The sequence below is a fragment of the Delphinus delphis genome, chromosome 2, assembly GCF_949987515.2.
Source record: "Delphinus delphis chromosome 2, mDelDel1.2, whole genome shotgun sequence".
NCBI classification, from domain to species: domain Eukaryota; kingdom Metazoa; phylum Chordata; class Mammalia; order Artiodactyla; family Delphinidae; genus Delphinus; species Delphinus delphis.
Window position 1 is genome coordinate 171893584 of NC_082684.1, and position 22852 is coordinate 171916435.

The 22852-nt window shown below is 43.8% G+C and overlaps 1 protein-coding gene across 1 annotated transcript in view; it reads right to left on the bottom strand.

Moving 5' to 3' along the window:
- Positions 1 to 20957, bottom strand: part of ITGA8 (integrin subunit alpha 8) — a 179813-nt gene extending 158856 nt beyond the window's left edge. Inside the window, exons 1-2 of the mRNA XM_060006296.1 lie at positions 20640 to 20957; positions 19811 to 19944 (exon numbers count right to left, since the gene is read on the bottom strand). Coding sequence (XP_059862279.1) covers positions 19811 to 19944; positions 20640 to 20845 — 340 coding nt within the window. The 5' untranslated portion in view covers positions 20846 to 20957. The remainder of the gene's footprint in view (positions 1 to 19810; positions 19945 to 20639) is intronic.
- Between the last annotated feature and the right edge of the window lie 1895 nt (positions 20958 to 22852).

Here is a 22852-nt window from a genome sequence, read left to right on the forward strand (position 1 = left end):
GCTCAAACCCATGTCTCCTGCATTGGCTGGAGGGTTCTTAACCACTGTGCCACCAGGGAAGTCCCTGTGTGCTCTTTTAAACTGAATAAAAGTGGTATTATACTATCTGTATGGACAGCGTGTAACTGTGTTTAACATTCAATTTTATGTTTTTGGGAAATAACCTATGTTTTGATAATTAGATAGATAGATAGATAATAGATCCAATTCATTCTTTTAAACTCCTGTAAGTATTGTATCTCATTAGATAGCCATCTGCATTTTATTTATCCATTCCATTTACACATGAACATTTAGGTTTCTCAGTTTTTCTACTACAACAAACATGTGCCCTGAGTACCCTTATACTCATCTTCATGTGCAGATGGAGAAGTGTTTCTCTGTGGCACCAGACTAGAAATGACATTGCTGGGCAGCTATGCCAATCCACCTCCAAAGTAGCCCCATCCACGCACACTCACAGGGCACGAGAGAGACACCATCAGCTCTTGGCATCGTAGAGCTGTTAAATTTCTGCGAACCTGGACGACTATGAAATGGTCCTTCATTTGGTTCTGTTTTCATGTGCATTTCCCTGATAATTAGTAGAGTCAGTCATCTTTTTATGCTTATGGACCATATACTTTTTTCTTCTGTGAATTGCTAGCTCATCTCCTTTGTTCATTGCCTTGTTTGGTTATTAGTCTTATTGATTAGAAGAACTCAGCGTATATTCTGAATCCTTTTTTTTTTTTTTTTCCGCGGTACGTGGGCCTCTCACTGCTGTGGCCTCTCCCGTTGCGGAGCACAGGCTCCGGACGCGCAGGCTCAGCGGCCATGGCTCACGGGCCCAGCCGCTCCGCAGCATGTGGGATCTTCCCCGACCGGGGCACGAACCCATGTCCCCCGCATCGGCAGGCGGACCCTCAACCACTGCTCCACCAGGGAAGCCCCTGAGTACTGATTCTTTCCCCCACGTATATGTTGTCAGTATCACCTTCCAATTTTTGCTAGTCTTTTAACTTTATGAGTATTGTCGTCCATCTGGAATGTTTTTATATTGGACGTGGCGTGGGCGTCTTACTTATTTTCAATACGAAAGGCCAGTCGTCTCAACACCACTTACTGAACAATCCGTCTTTTTCCTTGTTCCTTGGAGAGTTGTCATTCCACCTCTGCACTGGTACCTCCTGATGCAACTGGAAGGGCCCAGCATGATCTGGCCCCTACCATCTCCTCCTGCTTTCCCAGCTCATTAAGCTTCAGACAACCACCTTTCTTTTTTCTTTTTTTTTAAGTCTTTATTGAATTTGTTACAATATTGCTTCTGTTTTATGTTTTGCTTTTTCGGCCCTGAGGCATGTGGGATCTTCGCTCCCCAACCACGGAGTAAACCCACACTCCATGCATTGGAAGGCGAAGTCTTAACCGCTGGACGGCCAGGAAAGTCCCTACACCGCCCTTCTTGAACACGCCCAGCCTTTTCTGTCTCCTCATTGCATATACTCTTCCCACAGTTTTCTGCATGGCTCCCTCCTTCCTGTCACTCAGGGTTAGCTCAAATGCCACTTCCTCTGAGACCCCCTTCCCTGAGCAGCTAGTTCACCCTACCCTAAGTCATTCTCTCCCGTTACCCTTTAGACTTTTCTTCATAGCACTTACCATTAATTGAGATGATCTTATTTCTTAGTTTGCCTGTTTACTGACTATCCATTCCCTTCCAAATATACATGAATCCCATGAACAGGGACGTTCTCTGCTTCACTGCTGTGTTCCCCACTTCTAGAACAGTGCCTGACACATAGTGAGTCCTCTGTAAGAGTTTGTTGAATGAATGACCAAACTCCCATCTATTCATTCAGAAGCTTGTCTAGGATATTGTTCAGTATGATCCTTTAAATTCAAAATGTTCTGTGTATGGGTGTGTGAACATATAGACACTAAACTGTTTGTGACGGTTCTCTCGAAGGCAGGGAGTGTACCTGCTGTAGTGGCTTTTTATACTTTAATTGTATATATTTCTGTGTTGTTTGAGTTTTTACAGTGAATGTTATTACGTCTATGAGCTGAAAAAAGAAAACCTAGAGATAAAATCAAGACATCTGTAGGTCAACCTGAGAAATCTAGATGGGTGGTAGCAATAAAATTGATTTGGCCTGTCCGACATTTCTGGGCTTTGAAGCCATCTCTCTTAATTGGTAGCTTTGGTCTCTGGGCAATCAGTGGGTGGCAAACCTACTAACATTCTGCTTTTTCACGGGAATATTCATTTCTGAGCAGGAGTGAGTGAGGGAATGTAGAATATGGTGCACATATGGGCTACAAGCAGAGTTTTATAATCTTTTCACTGAGTAGAATGGGAGGAATTACAAGAAGTGAGGGTAGATCACCATGGGTGAGAGAGAAGAGCTGAGATTGACACAGGTGCAGCAGACATTTTGGCAGGTGGGGTGGTTTCTGAAAAACTATAAAGTCCTCAGCCTTGTCCTGGAAAACAGTAAGTTTCCCTGTAATCTTCAGTCATTACTTCAAGTGCTTCACCCTAGTGATTTTTTTAAAGCTGTCGCAGGAGCTGTCCAGACATTTTTAATCAGGAAAAGGGGAAAGGAAATCTTTAAATGTTTATTTATAATCTTTTCCTTTATCAGTGGATGCTGTAAGTGTTTCATTCAAATTGAAACTATGTATCTGAGAACAAGGAATACTCCTATGTAAAATTTAAAATAAAATATCGGTAGCCAGAGAACTCCTTGTCTAAAAGAAACAAATCCAAGAAAAGAATCTGGGTCAATTTTTATGTCCTAGAAAATTAAACTTCCAAATGTATGCCTCCCAATATTCCAAAACCACAATTAAAAACCATGAAAGAATACCTCTGTAGCCTTCATACTCTTGATCATCTTACTGGGAATTTTCAAGTGTTTAAGGAAATATCACACTAATTCATTTTTTCATATAACGTTCAAAAAACGTGTTACTCTTTTTTCCCCCAGTTATACTGAGATATAATTGACATACAGCACAGTGTAAGTTTAAAGTGCACAGCATAATGGTTTGACTTACATATATTGTGAAATGGTCACCAGAGTAAGTTAAGTTAATACCTATCATCTCACATAGACACACACACACAAAAAGAAAAAATGTGTTCCTGATGATGAGAACTCTTAGGATCGAGTCTCTTAACAACTTTCATATATACTGTACATATATATGTGTGTGTGTGTGTGTTTATGTGTATACATGCATTATTTTATATACGTTAACTATAGTCATCATGGTGTATATTACATCCCTAGTACTTATTTATCTAATAGCTGGAAGTTTTTACCTTTTGACTCCCTTCTCCCCATCCCCCAGCTCTGGTATAACCAGAAGTCTGATCTCTTTTTCTATGAGATGTTTTTTTCTTCTTTAGATTCCATACATGAGTGAGATCATACAGTATTAATCTTCCTCTGTCTGACTTATTTCACTTAGCATAATACTCTCAAGGTCCATTCATGCCAATGGCAGGGGTTCCTCCTTTTTAATGGCTGAGTAATAGTCCATTGTGTGTGCATGTATATATATACGCATGTATATAAGATATCTATATCTTCTTTATTCATCCATTGTGGACAGAAATATGTTATTCTGATTAAATAAACATTCTATTATAACTGAGATTTATTATTTATATCATATATGTATACTGTATACAAAGGGGTGCATGTACACGAACACAAACACAAACACACACGGGCATACTCGTTTTCTTGCCATTACCTAGTAGGTCAGATCTAACTATCCCGCCCTCCACCATGTAGGTCCCAGACCCCACACCTGATCTCCAGATATGGCGTTCCCTTCCATTCAGGCAGCTTCCTCTCTGTTCCCTATTGAGTCTTAACTCCCAGACTTTGTACATGAAGCTTCTCTTGCAAAATTCCACTCCTCCTTTTTTGTCAACTAATCCAAATCACTTTCTTAAAAGCTGCTTTAAAATGTAGGGCCATGCTTGACAAATAGCCATTCACACATGGTTAAGAATCACGGAGGGACTTCCCCGGTGGTGGCGCAGTGGTTAGGAATCCACCAGCCAGTGCGGGGGACAGAGGTTCGAGCCCTGGTCCGGGAAGATCCCACATGCCACGGAGCAAGTAAGCTCGTGTGCCACAACTACTGAGCCCACATGCCACAACTACTGAAGCCCACGCGCCTAGAGCCCATGCTCCGCAACAAGAGAAGTCACCGCAATGAGAAGCCTGTGCACCACAACAAAGAGTAGCCCCTGCTCGCTACAACTGGAGAAAGCCCACCTGCATCAACGAAGACCCAATGCAGGCAAAAAAATTAATTAATTATTTTTTTAAAGTTTTTTTAAAAAAAAGAATCATGGAGAATATATGGGAGAAAATGTAGTAAAGAAATGCAGGTGAAATAAAAAATGAAGTGAAATAAGATAAAATAAAATGTAAGGCCCCAAACTCTTTCTTTTCAAATTGAAATTCTTTCAGATTATTGTTTTTAAAAATTCAAACAATATAAAGTAAGAAAACTTGTATAAAAAATTGTATAAAGTAGTAAGTGAAAGGCCATTGGAATCCACCCTCCCTGGACACACTCACTGTTGTTTTATAAACCCATCCAGCCATTCAGAGTTTGAGGCTTCTAGCTCATTCCTCTAGTTTAAGACATTTCTTTTCTGGAAATCATGAGGCTTTTCTTTTAAATTGTATTTTTCATATCACTATTTAAATGTTTGGTTCCACACATAACTAAATAACTAATAATGTTAAATGAGCTGAAAGTATGCTTTTAGAGTTCTAGTAACAATGTTCATAAATATGGGTTTCGGATAGCACTAGTAAATATTGTATTACAATCTTCCTATTATATAGTTTTCCTGATCTAGATGAGAATATCAGTTTTCTGCTACAGTTATTTCCACATCTATATCATCTTCTGGAGAATAAAGACCACGTTTCCAACTTCCTGTTTTTAATAATCAATAGGGCCTAGCTAGTGTTCCTCAGACATTTGTTTCTACATCCTATAAAATCATTTAAATGTTTTTCATATGTAATTTGACGGAGGCCATATGTAAGGTTTGCTCTAGAAATACATATGGACTTTTGTTGGTATGATGCAAGTAATTTCTTGGGTGAGCGTTCTCATTTACGTGATGCAGCTAGAGGAGCAAATATCAAGAAATGAAAGAATCACCTCTCCAAAGGGAGATGAGAAGCCAGCTGGGGCAGATCAGACACAACGCTCTGTGGCTCCTCGTAGGAAACACGCAAATCTGCAGGGCAGAGCTGGTTACAGGTGGGTGGTAGAGACTGAATCTCAACTTTGACCGCACCTGCTACAACCCACTCCACCTCACATACACTGGCTGGAATGGTTTTCCTTCCCATCTCACCCACCTCGAGAGAGACACGTGTGTGCGTGTGTGTACACACACACACACATTCACCCTTCACCTCTGACCTTTAATGATGCCTCCTCCGAGACGCTTTCCCAGCCACACAAAAAGTTCCCCCGTCAGTCAAGAACAAGAGCCCTCTTTTGCACACCTAAACCCTTTTTCACTTTCTCCTGTTACAGCGCTTATCCCTCTGTTAGGGCTGCCAGGCGCTCGTCTTCTCTTCCACTGGACTTGAACATTTCAAGCCCAGCGAGTACGTCTGTCTTGCTTGCTATTTATACCTAGTAGAATGGCAGCCCCGTGAACCAAGCCAGAAGCTTGGAATGCATCCCTGACAACCACCAACCCTGCACCGCACCTCCTATCGCCACTCAGTTACCAATTCCTGCTGGTGCCTCCTTCTAGATCTCTCTCAAGTCCATCTGTTTCTCTCCATTCCTGTGCCACTTCCCTGGGGTGACTCCCATTTCTTTAGCCTCAGTGGCTGCAGTGGTCCCCTACCTGGTTTCCCTTCCTCCAGGCTTGTCACCTTCAAATGCATTCTCTGTCCTGACGCTAGAGTTCTTTCTAAAATGCCAAAATTCTTAAAACCAGTCGTATCCCACCCTTATCTTGCCAGCATCGTCATTTCATGCCATTCCCAACCATAGTGATTTTCTTTCAGCTCCTTGAATTTTTCACACTTTCTCTCATCTCTAGATTTTCTCATACTTGGAATAATTACCTGGGATCAAATATCTTGGCCATTGACATAGCTGGGGAAATGAGAACTCTTAACTTATATGTCACCTTCCAATTGTGAAGAGAATAGCATGCTTCTCTGTTCGGGTCCCCAAAATGTATTTGCTTCAAGAAGTTATGAAAATCTCTCAGCATGGGAATCTCAGGAAGCAGACTGAACGACATAAATCTCTTCACTATGACCTCAAAACAATACTTTTAAATACAGGATATGATTGGGTTTCAGGATGAAGGTTATATAAACTTGCCTCCCAATAGCGCTTGAAAAGCTCCTGTTGTATGCTTGTATTTTCCTCAGGACCTCATCCCTGTTGCCAGAAGATGTGGTAAAAAGGGAACCAACCATCATCTAACAAAATGGTTCATTTTGTGGTTTTAAAACAAAATCACCATTCCCAACATTACACAAAACAGGAACTTCAGCATTCAAACCTTCTGTTTCTGCAGTGTATACTTATGGAAGATTAATACCCAAGATGGGATTATCGTCTGGGAAATCTTAAACTCCACCCCAAACAAGTAGGACCATACTATAGGTTGAGCAGAGGCAAAATGTATTCCTTCCCCCAATAAATTCAGATTTTAAGTAGGATTTACCGGGCAGTCCCTGTGCACTTTGTTGCTTAATGCATTCTGCCATTTCACTGTTACTATTTACATTTTCTCCTTATCTCAACCTTCTCCGTCTACTTCCTCACTCTCAGCTGATAATCTTGCTTTTTATGTCACTGAAAAATAGATGAAATGAAAGAAGATCGTTTTCTTCCTTCTATTGCCAAACCCACAAACCCACTCTCGCTCTGCTTTCTCTGCTCTCTAAGGATGGGCCGTCTTTGTGCTCCTCCAACGCCAATCCCTCCATCTGTGTAAAGTCCCACCCAGCCCTTTTCATCTACTCAGGAATCTGTTTCTGCACATCCTTCTCCTCCTTTAATCAACGTCATCATTTCCCTACCGACCAGACAATTCCTATTAGATTACAAACACGCTATCACGTCTTCTTGATGATTACATTTAGGGTGGAACTCCTTGGGAAAAAATGGCTCTACAGACTTGCTGTCTCCTGTTGGTCTTCTCCCATTCTCTCCTGACACTCATGCCCCTGCAACTACTTTTAGCAGCCGTCAGTCACTTTCTGTGACCAAATCAGATGTTCAAGGTTCACTCCAATGCACACGAATTGCTTCACTGGCTTCTTGACCTCCTTTGTCTAACTGGCCACTCCTTCTTATCATTGTTTACACATCCTCCTCAATTCTCTAATTTTTCTTTAAATGTCAGGGACTCCAGGACTCTGTCTCAACCTTGACCTTTCCCCTCCCCTCCCCTCCTCTCTTCTCTTTGCTTCACTTCGCTTCTCCTCACTTCTTGTCTTCATTCACACCATCTCCCTAAGTCATGGCCTTAAATATCATCTACATACTTACAACTTCCACATTTAAATCTCCAAACCTCTTGCCTGAACCGTGGGTTTATTTATCTAACTGCTCGCTTGACATCACTTGGATGTCTAATAAGCACCTCCAGTTTCTCGTGTCTGGACTCAAGTGGATATTTTCTCTAAGATTTGCTCCTTCCCCGCTGTTTCGTGTCTCAGTCCCATTCCTCCATTTACTCAGATCAGATTTTTCTCCTTCTGTACCCTTCATCTGATCCATAAAGAAAATTCTGCCAACTGCACTTTCAAATAAATCCCAAATCCAACCATTTCTCAACCCTAAGTGCTATCATTCAACCCAAGCTGCACTTTTCTACCACCAGACGATGGGTCTGTCTCTTACCCCATCCCCTTGCTTCCGCTCTTGGTTGCCTACACACTATTAAACCGATCCTTTTAAAAACATAATTCAAATTCTGTTACTTGTCTACTCAAAACCACCATTGGCTGCCCATCACTCTTAGAATAAAATCCTAAGTCCTATCTCTGGCTTTTAAGGTGCTATATAATCTTGCCTAGACCTGGTTCTCGGGCCTCATTTTCTATCATTCTTTTCTTGACTTACTTCTCTTTAACCCAGTGACCTTTCTCCATTTCCCAAGAACACTATCCTCTCCGGACTTAACATTGACTCTCCTGCAACGTAGAACATTCCCCCTGCCCCATACCACATGGTTCCTTCCCTCACCTAATTTAGGCCCGTGCTCAAACATCACCTCCTCAGTGAAACTTTCTCTGACCACCTCCGGTAAGCAAAATCATAGCCCCCAAGATGTCTCCATCTTAATGCCCCAAACCCGACTATGTTAGGTTGCACGACAAAGGAGAATTAAGGCTGCAGATGGAATTAAGGTTGCTAATCAGGTGACCTTAAAATAGGGAGATTACCCTGGATTATCTGGAGGGCCCAAAGTAATAACACAGATCCTTTCATGTGAAACAAGGAGGCAGAAAACGAGAACGAGAAACACGGCAGTGTGAGAAGGACTCAGCCGAACATTGCTGGCTTTCAAAATGGAGGAGGACCATGAATCAGGGAATGTGGGCAACTTCCAGAAGCTGGAGAAAGCAAGAAAACAGATTCTTCCCCAGAGCTTCCAGAAGGAGCGCAGCTCTGCCAACACCTTGATTTTAGTCCAGTGAGACCTATTTTAGACTTGGCCTCCAGAACTCTATGATAATCAATTTGTGTTGTTCAAAGCCACGAAGTACGTGGTAATTTGTTACAGCAGCAACAGGAAAATAATACCCCAGCCAATCTAAAAAAGAAAGTGCACGTGTGCACACCCACACACACACACACACACACACACACACACACCACTCTCTGTCCCCTTAGCCTTACCTTACTTTTTCTCAACTTGCCACTGGCTATTCACTATAAATCCCACAAGGGTAAGTTCATGGCCATAATTCCAGGGTCAAGGACAGCACCTGCTTGAAGAAAGTTACTAACGCTCCTCTTGTCCCTGAAATTTGATTTTACTGTTTGCTAACTCTAAGCTTTATTTTCAAGTCCACTGTTCCTTAAGAGAAAATAGTTGACCCTTGAACAATGCTGGGGATTGGTTCCAGGACTCACCAAGGATACCAAAAGTGTCAGGTGCTCAAGTTCTACAGTCTGCATCTGCAGACTCAACCATCCAAGGATCCTTTAATAATGTAATATTTATTGAAATAAAATCCTCCTATAAATGGATTGGCACAGTTCAAATCCCTGTTATTCAAGGGTCAACTGCATTTTGTAAGTAAAAATGAGTTAAAGTTAACCAAAGGATGCTTTGAAGGGAAAAGACATTATGATTTAATAACATGTCACCCAAGGAGCCTGACTTAAAGGATGAAGGGTACTCAGTCCTCCCAGACAATATCTGTGCCAAAGAATGGAGACCAGGTGGAACAAGTTGAGAACTGATTGTCAGTATGAGTTTCACCCATATCTTCACATCTGTTGATAGAAACACCTTCGTTTCCTTGCCATGTGTCTGCTTCTTACCATACATGTGGGGATTGGGACCGTAGCCCCAAAGAACTATGTTATTTCAGGTCCCCCCTAAAAAGGTCCTGAAAAATATGTCCATTAGAAATAGAAGAAAAACCTGTTTTCATCGCATTTGCAAAGACAACCTCTTCTATTGCATTTCCTTTCTAGTATTCTTTTAAAGGTTGTGCATAAACAGTTTTGATAGGTGTGTGTAAATACACCAGTCTACCACAAAGGGTTAGATATTCAAATAAGTTGGCCTGGCCAACCTCCTAGGCATGCTTTGGTCTACCAAATGTGAGGGGAAGTAGTAAATGTCAATTCCTGGCAGAAGTTTTAATAGACGATGTGCAATTTGCCACATGCCTTCCCAGTTAGAGTGACCTTGAAAGCATGTGTCAATAAGGAATCTCCATCAGCATGGGTCTTTGGGTCACTTGAATAAGCAGAGGCTCCTCTCCAGTTCATATTAACCAGATAGTGTGAAAAAGCAATAAACCTTGTTGGTTTAAGCCAGAGATTTGGGGTTATTTGATACTACAGTAATCCCTGGGCATTCTTTGACTTAAGAAACGTGAGGAGAAATGACTGTCAAAAAATATTCTATCCTGTGGGTCCAACGGGTTTCTTTCGTTCATGAATTCTCAGTGCCTTTTCAAGGAGACTATATATTGTAAGTCTCAAAGAAGATGTGATGGTTAATTTTGTGTGTTAACCTGACTGGATCATGAGATGCCTGGATATTTGACTAAACATTATTTCTGGATATGTCTATGAGGGCGTTTCTGGATGAAATCAGCCTTTAATTTGGTGGACTCAGTAAGGCAGTTTGCCTCCACAAACAGCTCTCTTATTCTAAAAGGCTCTAGAAACTGTCAGGTCAGACCACCAAGCCTATGTTTCTATTGATGTAGGTAGGAGCAATCTAGAATGAAAACAGGAGATACACTGCACCTTCTTATTTTTACACATATAACTGTCATTGAAAACACCCTTGGTCTTCAGTATTTTGAAGCATAAACACCTATGCGTAAATAAGTACATTTCTAAACTACTCTACCACCTACACTCAAGACAAAAGAGGAAGCAACTAAGATTGCTTTCAGTCAATACAGAACCTGAATTGTGGTTTTCCATTGTTAATCTCCATAACACTTCCGTGAACTCAATAATTTCATTTAGAAATTTTTGCATGTCTCATTTTATCTTTATTTTTCCTGATCATAAATAAATACCTGTTCATGGTTTTTACAAATAAGTAATAAATGCACTAGAAAAAGAAGAAAAAAAAAACAGTTTTAATTACATTTCCTGATAGCCTCTCATTGCATATCTCCTCTTGTACTCTTCTACAAGTTGTAGACACAATTTTGAATTTTATGTTTTTCACTTAGTTTTTTTTAAATAAATTTATTTATTGTTAGCTGCATTGGGTCTTTGTTGCGCGTGGGCTTTCTCTAGTTGCAGCGAGTGGGGGCTACTCTTTGTTGCGGTGCGTGGGCTTCTCATTGCGGTGGCTTCTCTTGTTGCAGAGCACAGGCTCTAGGTGTGTGGGCTTCATTAGTTGTGGCACACGGGCTCAGTAGTTGTGGCTTGTGGGCTCTAGAGTGTAGGCTCAGTAGTTGTGGCTCATGGGCTTAGTTGCTTGGCGGCATGTGGGATCTTCCCAGACCAGGGCTCGAACCCATGTCCCCTGCATTGGCAGGTGGATTTTTTAACCACTGTGCCACCAGGGAAGTCCTCACTTAATATTAAAACAAAAGCATTTCCCCATTTTAATCCTGATTCTTGGTAGGCTTCATTTTTTTATGGTTCTATAATACCCAATTGTGTGATTTATACCATCATTTACATGAGACACATCCATATGTAGGATGTTTGAAAATGTTATTTTTTAGTGTTATGCCCCCTTTCTTCTAAAAAAGGATCTGCAGCAACTTTAGAATTAATTTTTGAAACATATTTTCCACTGGGAATTGTAGGAAGAGAGAAGCCAGAAAAATACCAGAAAATCGTTCCTGGAAAATAAGATGTTCTGGGTGGTTAAGAGAGAGGCACCAGGACATGGGCTCAGGGTGAGTGGGGACACGGGTGTACCTAATAGATGCTGAGAGGTGAGCTGTGCCATGACGTATTATGGAAACCATGTGGTAGGAGGTGGGGGTGGCTTATGCCAGAGGCACGTGGGCAAATCGTGGGGAATGACAACAAACCGATCTGAAATGGAGCCGTAACCTGGCTGGGGGGAGTTGGCCCTGACCCAGTACACCTGGGGTAAGATGCTGTGTGTAACCTGGGCTGTGTAGGGTCCTTGCATAAACCTATTCCTGTAGCAATGGTGTGTGCCCTTCTCTCTCATCTCTACATGTCCTGTAAATCAGAGCAGATGGATACAGAGGCTTTTGCAACATCATACACAAATCTGTGGCCACATGTCAACTATCAGAGCTTAAGAATAAAATTGACCTAATGGGGCTTCCCTGGTGGCGCAGTGGTTGAGAGTCCGTCTGCCGATGCAGGGGACACGGGTTCGTGCCCCGGTCCGGGAAGATCCCACATGCCGCGGAGCGGCTGGGCCCGTGAGCCATGGCCGCTGAGCCTGCGCGTCTGGAGCCTGTGCTCCGCAACGGGAGAGGCCACAACAGTGAGAGGCCCACATACTGAAAAAAAAAAAAAAAATTGACCTAATGTTAATAAGTTAATGCTCTGCAGTGCAGTTATACTACTTTTGATTACTACAATAATGTGTTTGAAGTAAGACCTCCTTAGTTTAATGATGATCAATGAGAGGTCCCATGCCTGAATTTCAGCAAGGATATGAGAATTAGTAAGTATGATGCTTCGTTGCAAAGATTTATTCTGATTCAACATGTTTCCATTCACAGTTTTTTTTTTTTTTTTTTTTTTTTGCGGTACACGGGCCTTGCGGCACACGGGCCTCTCACTGTTGTGGCCTCTCCCGTTGCGGAGCACAGGCTCCGGACGTGCAGGCTCAGCGGCCATGGCTCACGGGCCCAGCCGCTTCGCAGCATGTGGGATCCTCCCATCTTCCCGGACCGGGGCACGAACCCCATCCCCTGCATCGGCAGGCAGACTTTCAACCACTGTGCCACCAGGGAAGCCCATCCATTCACAGTTTTCTTGCCAAACACGTTCGGAATATAGTGTTCTTTATTTAAACAATGTATAGAAGGTCTGAAGATCTGACACATTGTTTGGCCCTATTTGGGGGCAGTAAGGTGACTTACTTAGCTTTTCAGGGATGTGTCCTTATACTTCCAGCTATTATTACATCAGACCTTCCCGTCATCTAGAGTTTAAGCCCACATGCTCATAGCAATGGCCATGCTCCATAATGCTTTTTCTTTCTTTCTTGGTTTTATTTACACGCAGTACAGTTCACTCTTGGTGATGTACAGTTTAATGAATTTTGATAAACACATACCATCGTGGATCCATCATCACGATCAAGATGCAGGAAGTTCCATCAGCTCCCCAAATTCCCTTGGTCTTCCCCTTTGGAGACAACCCCTCTTTCCTACTCCTAATGCCTGGCAACCATTTCTATAAAGACTTATTTTTATAATCTATGCTTTACTTCTACTAAAACAATTAAAAGGGTAAATGATCACTTTGGCCAGTGTCTGTGGATCAAGAAGAATTCCTCCACTTGTAGACCTTTGGGTCTAAATCTCAGAGATCCAGGAGCTGGCCTTTCTGCAGGGCTAGAGACGAGCCCCATTCCCTCCCGGCTGGTCTGAGAGCTGCCTGGCTGAGGTCCATAACAGTGCAACACCGGTGTATTAGGTAGGATGTTTAAAGTATAAATTGCTTATTCGTGCATCACGATTTGCTTATCCACCTTAAATCCCTATAAACGTGACCCAGAATCGAAACTACTTTTCATCTATTTTAGCGTTCCATTATACACATACACCTTGCCTGATGCACTAAAATGTTATGTGAAAATGTATTTGAACTGAATTCTGAAAATTAACTATTTTTAAAGTGCGCGCTTTTAAGAAGATCAATAATTAGTCTTTTCTCTCTCTTCCTCAAAAACCTATGTTTGTGTATCTGGATGGTGTCCATCAGGGAACTGCTTAGCTGAGCTTGTTAGAAATGTCAGCAATTCTCTTCATCAACACAACTCACAGATACAGGACTCTGTACACACAACAGGTAAAGTTTGAACTCGTACATCACACCTGGCCGGCTTCAATGCGCCAGTGCGTTTTTCTTGCCTTCGGAACAATTTCAAGGCAATTTCTTACAGTCCTCCCAGAATGCTGCAGCTGCTGCACGGATTCTTCCTGCCAAGAGCCTGGAAGCCTGTTGCATCACACACACGTCCAGCTTCTTGAAAGAATTTTGCAGATTAAGCAACAGGCGCCTAACGCTCATTCTACCCAACTAGCCGTAGAGCAGATCTGTTTCCCATTTCTAGTTGGACTTTCAAGGACTTCCGTTTTCTAATTGCTTCCTCCGGTGCTGCGAGCTGTGGGGACTGCTCCCCCTTCACTTCTCATGCCAGGACTTCGATGGCCATTGTGTTCTGTCACATGAAAGTTAGAGCCAACTGCGAGAAGCTGAGGGATGTTGGTTGCATCTGTTGGGCCAGCCTGTCAGTCATGGGAGCCATCATGAACTGCTTCTAGAATAAGTAAGCCTTCCAGCTTAAGCACCCCTGATGACTCAGCGGGATCAGTAATTAGCAGAGTAAGCTTTCTGCCCTAATCTGTGTGTGTGTATGTGTGTGTACATTTTTTTTTTCATGTGTGTGTGAGAAGCAAAACTTACCCTAACTCTGGCAATATTGATTCTTAAAAGGAGCAGGTTATCTGTGGGCTGCCTTCCGCCTTTTTTTTTTTTTTTTTTTTTCCACTTTCAATTGAACTTACTGGAGTCCAGATATCTGCTCTCTCTGAGTTCTATCACCTTGGTGTTATCTCCTCTGTCATTTACTGGGATAGCTCTGCCCTGCATTTGCCTTTGCTTTGTTCCTGAACAAAAACTGGTTTCTTTCTGAGGAAGTTAGAAAAGCAAGACTTATGTGACCAATATGTTTCCCAACCCTCACACGAGAAAAAGGGCACACCCAATGCTATCGAAAAACAACCCTGTACCAGTCACAGCGCCAGATGCTTTAAGCTGCTTCTTATTGTGGGCTCACTCGACATGAAATGAAAAATAAAACAGACTCCTGCCCGCCCCTCCACCCCCAACAAAGGCTTCCCGGCTCCAAGCTAAAACACAATTCCGAAAAAATCTTACCATTTTAGAGCTTTGAAATACCCTAACCAAATTGTCTTCCATTTTAAGTTTTACTTTTTTCTTTCTTTCTTTTTTTTCTTTTTTTTTTTTTTGAACACAAAGATGCTAAATTAAGGCCAGGCAAATGCTGGTTGTCTTTCTCAGATGATTTCCAAATCTCAATGGTACCTCCCACCTCTTCCTGTTCACTCTGTAAGTGGGTCTCTAACTGGGAGGGTTCCCAACTATTTGCCCCTCCGTGATTACCAATGCTGTGATTATTATCATCATTATCAGCACATGCAATTATCTTTCACTGCAAAAGGTTGCATTTGAGCATTTAAAACAATCAAATATTTGTGTACTCCGCTTTTGTTACCACTGTTGCAATTTGCCTTCTTATCATTCCAAAGATGGACTGTCTGTTTCATTGTCTCATTCACCCTTCTTCTAGCTGGAGAGCTGTAACCTAGGAGTTTTTATGTAATCCACACATGGGTTTGGAAAATGTAGGAAGAAGAAAAACAATGAACCTTGGAGTAGATTGAGAAAGGAGAGGCATGAATTTGGCAGACGTGATGTTCTACATTGAAGACGTGGGGCACAGTTTAGAGGCAAAAGTGGAAGAAATCAGTTTGGTGAAGGGGGTATTTTATTTTAGTGAGGTAAGAAGGAAAGCCAGGAGGGAGCTGAGAGAAGGACATTTTTGGAGCCACTTGATTTTGTGCAGAGCAGGAAAATTATCTACCCTTTTCCCTCCCCACCACCATATGCTTCCTGAAAGTTTTCTTTTTTCATACTTGAAAGGACCACAGATTTTAATAGTATTCATACATTTGAAGTGCTAGGCAATTCCCAGCTTCCTCTATTTTTGCATTTATGGTAAGTAATTTTTAAAATCCAGGTTATAGGATAAAGTAAAAATAAAATAAATGACTACTATTTAATGAAAAATATTTCAAACGCAAAGGCAGAAAGAAAAAAAAAAGGCAGTTGACCTTAAATAAACTAAGGTTCAAGATCACAACGAGATTCAGGGTCTAAATTATAGGCCAGTCTCCCCCAGTGTCTAGGCTGAGAGAGTTTAGTAAGTTACCACAGCGAGCATTAATTTACAGACACCCCCAGGGCCTGAACAAGTTGAAACAACATCATTAAAAGGTCAAATTTACTTAGAATGTCTCAAATTCAGATGTAATAGTAAAAGCAGACAGGGTGGAAGACAGAGACAGTCATGGCTCTCTGTACAAAGGTATATTTGTAATGTGATCTATATTGATGCCCCACGCATCACACTCTATTATGTGCATCTCAGTTTGCGGGTGTCCAGCACTCAGAGCCCCTACTTTGTCAAGCAGAGAAATTTTCTTCCTCTTTGGGGGAAACCTGCACGTTGCTGCCCATGGGCAGAGGGTAGGACAAGAGGCAGCTGAGGGGGCATATACAACCCATCTTTCCCACCAAGACAAAGGCTGTCTCTACGACCTCTGATTTCCACAACCTTCTGCCCAAACTGCTTTCCCCTTTCAGATCTTCTCTGGAGGGTCATTTTAACTGGAACCTGTGAAGGTAACTTTGGGGTGGGGGAGTGGAGGAGGGGGAGGGGAGGGGAGCGGTGCCTCAGCTCCATAGGATCCAACCTTGAACTTGCAGTCTGTTAGGACCAGCCCTGCATCTATTGTTTATGATTGTGTGGTCTTGGATGTATCTTTTTTTTATTATTATTATTTTATTTTTGGCTGTGTTGGGTCTTCATTTCTGCGCGAGGGCTTTCATCGCGGTGCGCGGGCCTCTCACTGTCGTGGGCCCTCTTGCTGCAGAGCACAGGCTCCAGACGCACAGGCTCAGTAGTTGTGGCTCACGGGCCTAGTTGCTCCGCGGCATGTGGGATGTTCCCAGACCAGGGCTCGAACCCGTGTCCCCTGCATTAGCAAGCAGATTCTCAACCACCGCGCCACCAGGGAAGCCCTTGGATGTATCTTTTAAACACCTTTGATGTCTGTTGCCTTACTCATAAAATGGGTTTTACATGGTCATTTTGTTGTATGGATTAGAAATAATGTGTATAAGTGACTGGCACATAGTAGGTGATGAATAAATGCAACACATCTGGTAGTATTGCCTGCAACACCCAGAGCCAGAATGCCTCTGTTTCTGCTTTTCATCTTTGGTTCCAAGATCATACTCTGCTCACAGAACCGACACTTGAACTGGAAATAGCTCTACAGGCTCCTGCTGTCCCTCCCTTCCTTTCACAGCTTTGCGGCAAACGGCATTCACTGGCAATTCCACCGTCTTGTGGCTCATGGATAAGGTCTTTGGTAGAAATGATGTGTATGTAGTGTGCTGGCCCCCACTCAATAGCAAACCCCTGAGCCACAGTCCTCTGATTCCTATTCCCCCACCCATTCTCAGGCCATTCCCAGTAGCAGCCAAGGTTCCTGGGCCCACAGTACCCCCTGATGGCTAAATGGGGAACTTTCTTTTCTCAGTCATTCTTCTCTCTCTGAAACTCGCCCAGGCTTTCACTGTTCACTGCTTTCTTCATTCCGTCATAGACCATTCATTTCTTACAAATGTTGTGTGGTCTCCTATGCCTTGCTTTTTTTTTTTTTTTTTTCATTTCTTGCTCAATTATTTCAGAAACATCTATCTCCCTCCCTGGTTCCCTCACTTTGTTCCACTTAATGAACCCTCAAGTTACGGCGATTATGGTTGCAAGTATAAAATAGTAGGATGAATGCATCTCTCAAGAGAAAAACCCCAGGGAATTCCCTGGTGGTCCAGGGGTTAGGACTCCATGCTTCCACTGCAGGGGACATGGGTTCGATCCCTGATCGGGGAACTAAGATCCTGCATGCCGTGAGGAAAAAAAAAAAAAAAGAAAAAAAAACCCCATCCATTTAGGAGTAAAATAAGACATAGTTGTAGAACCAGCAGCATTAATCTCGAAAGCCCTTTGCAACATCCAGATGTCTTCCTGAGAACCTGTGCAGAAGGTGTCATCTACCCCCCTTTCTCCAAGGAACACTGATATTTTCTCAACACTCATTATTTTCCTATTTAGTTAATCGCCAGAATTGTACTAGTTTGTCCCCTACTGTTTCATTGCAAATATGACTCAGCTACAGTAAGGGTTAAGTGCATTCCTATGGGTTATTCTGGAAACCAAAGCACAATCTTTCAGCATTAGTTCTCTGTGGGAAACTGAATTCAAAGCTCCGAACAGTTGCTTTAGAATGAACTTTTGGGAAATGCTGCCTATTGTAATTTAACACTGGAGAGTTTTGGTTGGGAGTGGTCAGTTTTCAATAATTCATATTGATGTCTGTATTCTCTGGTTTTCATTTGTTGAACGGTGACATCTACTGGGATTAGTACTTAGAAAGGTATTCAGGTGTGACTTATCTTATCTGGATAAGATATTGACTCTTCCTTATCAAAGAGAAAATATACTAACCAGATCCTGATTTGATATGTTGATATGTTATGGGACTATTCTAGAAGGTTATTAAATTCATGTCCATGACTATAGATTGACTGTTGGTAAAAATACGTCAAATGTCTCAAAATGCAAATGCTAATTTCCCTTAGCTTAAATTCAAATATGCCAACAATTTATGTTTTTATTTATCAAGGCTTACATTTAAAATACTTTTTAAAATACAAATGATTTTGATGTGGATTAGTAAAATACCTTTAACTTTATGCTTAATTGTTCTGATTTAGGAAATTTATTCTCAAGCTAGAGCTCAGTAATTAGAAGCATCTAAAGTCCTGATTCAACAAGAAATTGAAAGATTTCTTTCACAAATTAATATCAAGTGGCTGAATTAGTCATAAAATGGTAAATGAGCTGTTGTGACCATATATAGCCACATATGAAAAACATAATTTTAAAGTGTTTTCATAAAATATTTCCTAGTTTGGTCATAATTCAAGCTAATGCTTGCATAGGAGTTTTTTCTTTGAAATGATTCCCATATACTTAGAATTGAAACTATTTTCTCCTTTAAAATAAAAACTGCAAATCAGTTAAAGTAACAGGTAAATAACACCCATCCAATTTCATCAAAATTCTGTGAAAACTGATGTTCTACATAAATTCTAAATTCATACTAATGTAACAATAATGAAGAATATATCATAAAATAGCTGTGTGGTGCAAAAGGTATTTTAATTGATTGTTCATCAAAGAACATTATTTGAGTTGACACATTCACATTTTTCTGAAAAGAGGTATTTGCTTCCTGATAATACATACCTTTTGAATTCATAACGTTTTGGAGGTACAGATTAAAACATTCAGTGTTAACGTTTTTGAAAGCATTAAGTTTAAATTGTTTTCTCAAGACCCAAGGAGAAAACACCAGAGGAAACATAAACAGCCTGAATTGTTTAAAATGTATTTTCCCTTTAATTAAATAAGAAACATCTGTCCAGGGATTTTGGAAATGAATGTAATCCATCCACACTCTGCCTGTACTAGTTTGCATCCAATGTCCAATATTTTGAAAGAAAACTCTGTCTTTCTGTAAAGAATTAAACAGCAACATGGAGTGATATCTGGGTCTGTAGCAGCTGACTCTTGCCTCCAGAGCTTGGGCACTGTTAATGCTAAGGATCTGTCTTTTCCCAGATTTCTCCTTGGGAAGTAACCAAATTCTCTCCGGAATCAAGGTTAGGGTATAACATCTGCCTTTCTCCAAACCATCCACTCCCCCTGAAAATGCTTATTTCGGAAGAGTAAGGGAACAGAAGTTACCAGGATGCGCCCAAAAACCCACGCTCAAAATACCGTTCCCCCTCTGGGGTGCACTCAACATTTTCCTCCCCTTCACTCCGGCTTTAAAAAGCTGATTTCTCTAGGGACCTGCGCTGCCCACAACACAGACCCATCAGACAGGCCACGTGAGCACAAAGAAAGTGGACAGTTGACTCCAGGATGGCTGTGGCTCTTTGAAACCAGGACTCACAGTTGAGAATGACAAATATCACTTACTGGTGTTGTCAAACGGTATCTGCCTGCACTGCACGGACCCCTCGGCGGGCCAAGGACAGTAGTAGACGGCTCCCCCTTCCACGATGTCTGGCTGGCTAGTGTTGGCTTTGGGCGCTCCCACCAAGACACTCGCTCTGCGAAAAGGGTTGGAGAGGAATTACTCCTTGGGAATCATAAACGTGAGCGCAGGCGACGCAGTCTCTGGAGCAGCCTGCCCACGGAGACTAGGGTCGGGGTCAAGGGCAGAAACGTGTTTAGGATGGAGACCGACTGTCAAACCTGATTTCCTCGCGGAAACCTATGGGCGTCTGAAACCTGGTTTGGAAGAGGGTGCAAATAGTCCTAATTCTTCTCTAGGTGGAGCTATGTATATAGTGAGTTGAGGGAAGAGGGGCGGGCGGGGATGGGGGGGAATAGCCAAGGACAGAGCCCAGCTGCTTGTAGCAGACAGCACTTGCGCCCAGACCCTTAACGGTTACAGGCTACGTATAAACAGACCATGTTGCGGTCGTGGTTTTCACTGGCTTGAGTCCGCTCGGTCCCGTTTCCCCCTTTGTACGATGCTGAAGTCTTTGTCTCGGGACCTCCCCGGGACCTTCGGATTCTAGGCAAGCGGCATGTCCCTAGCTCAAAGTTCACAAGGCACATCTAGCATGGAAGGCGAGAGAAGAGGCTGGTGGCGGGGAGCCGGACGGGACCCCCAGCGGGCAGCGCGATGGGCTCTCACGATCGCCTGCCATCAGGCTGCGGGGACAGGCGCGGGTCCCCCGGCAGAGGGGCAGGGACCCATCCTGGGGCGGGGTGGGCCCGCGCGCGCGGGGAAACTTACGTGCGAGCGGCAGGTACGTGGAAGTCCACCGCGTAGCCGAAGTAGCTGCCCTCGGGGCCGCCGTACACCGTGAGCTGGTCCACGTCCAAGTTGAACGCCTGCGAGGCGGGCGACCACAGCACCACCAGCGCGGCCGAGAAGCAGCAGAGGGGCGCGAGGGGCGGCGCCCGGTTGCCCCGGGGACCGCGGCGGGCCCGGGCGGACATCGCCCTCCGCCCGGCCGGTGCTCACCGGACGGCGGGAGCCGAAGACCCCGGCTGGGGAACGGCGGGCGTGACGGCTGGCGGTCCCCGATGCCCGCGGCCCGGGTCGGTGCGCGCGGCGCGTCCGCGGTGACAGCCCCGGGCGATCCTCCGCGCGTCCCTTGCGGTCTGCCGGCCGCCTGGTCCCGCGGCTCGGGGGGCTGGCGGAGGGGATCCGAGCCCTCCTCTGGCAGCGGGAGGGGCCGCGGCGCGGTCGGGGCGTCTCCTAGCGGCGCGTCAGCGCACTGCGGACCGGAGCCCGCGACTCCCTCGCCGCCCTCGGCTCCGCTGGCGGCCGGCGCCTGTTTCGGCCGCCCGGCTTTTTTACATCTCAAGAACGATCTGAGCCTCACACAGGCCAAGTCAAGCCATTGCTTTTGGAAGCCGATCTCCCCCCTCCCCTGGCCCCCGCCGCATGGGGCGAGGGTTTACTCCAGTGTCTCCCAAATGGAAGACTGTGAAAGCGTACCCCAGCACGAGGGACGAGGCCAGACCAAGCGGGATCTTTGCATCACCTCTACAGCCTGAAGACCCTTTCAGGGTCGATGTGCGTTTGTACAGTCCTCTCCTTCCCCACCTCTACCCGACCTCCCTGCCGAGGTAACTGATAAACAGAGCAATCCTGGAGATTTTATTTAGGTCTTTCTCAAAGGCACGTGGCACACGTTAAATGACTCGGCCCTATATGTCCTTAACCCTGTGTAATTGTGGTGAAGACTGGCAAAGGTGGGAATGTCGGAATTTCCAGTTTACCCCCAGCAGGGGTCGAGGGTGTAGGTTGGAGTCAGCGGGAGTTCAAACTTCAGTTCCAATCCACCACCGGTGTTACTGAGCTCTTTCTGTGTCTTCTGCTTGGGGTAGGGAGTGAGGGATGAGTAGGGGGGAAGGCAGAGGAGAACCGTGACGTAGAAGCCCTTACATAACATGTGGTCTTCCAGGGAAACAGGACTGATGGGGAAAGAGAGCTGCTATTAAGCGTTAAACAGGGTGGTGCTGGGGTTATATAGGTATAGAGACGGGAGAGGTGCGTAGGGTCTACAGTATTTTAAGGAGATGTGTTGGTAGATTTCAACAGAAATTTGAATATGAGGCTTGGCTTTGGACATTGGGGGCGGAGTGATTGAGGGAAGGTATTAAAGACAGAAAGGCTGGGATGAAATGGTTGTGCAAAGGGATCAGAATAAAAGTGTGGGTTGGAGAGCAGTGGGAGATAGGGATGGACATCCTGAGAAAGGATCTTCATGACAAGAACATTTATTGAGGCAGAGGGAGCCGGTTCTACAGCAAAGGCATGCCATGCCCACAGGGATTCCAGAAGTTTAGTAGAGGATGTGTGTGTGTTGGTGGAAGGCGGTCGGTTGTTAGAAGGAAGAGAAAGCAAAGCAGCTGTTGCCCAAATGCACTGGCTGATGAGGACTTCGACATGATTAACAGATGGAAGGGAAAGGAAGCCCAACGGGTTAACTAGGAAGCCCAACAGGCCCTTTTCTGGCAGGGAAAGGGCCAGAAGACTGATGGCAGAAGGAGAGTGAAGGAGAGCCCAAGGCGAGTCTGCAGATATTGACTAAGAAGAGGAGAATCACAAACAGAAGCAATGGGCAAGGAGAGCATACTGGGAGGTAGATGGTGAGTTAGATGCTGGACCTGTTGAGTCTGTTACTAGCATGGGATCCCCAAGAAGCTGGAAGCGTAAAGTGTGATTCAGAGCAGTGGTCTAGTCTGGTGGTGCAGATGTAGGAGTCCATCCACGGAAAATCTCTGCTCCCATTGAAAAGCTAGACTCTCTCTCTCTTACATTAGAACCCACTTGGCAGACTGAATTAAATTTTACATTTCATCTTTGCTTGTCTCATCCCTGTAGAAATGCTAAACATTAATAAGCGATCAGAAGATTATGTAGCAAATCATCACATCTGGATCATTTCCTAACTGGATAGTCCTTTCCCGGACAAGGACTTAAAAGTAGAGGGT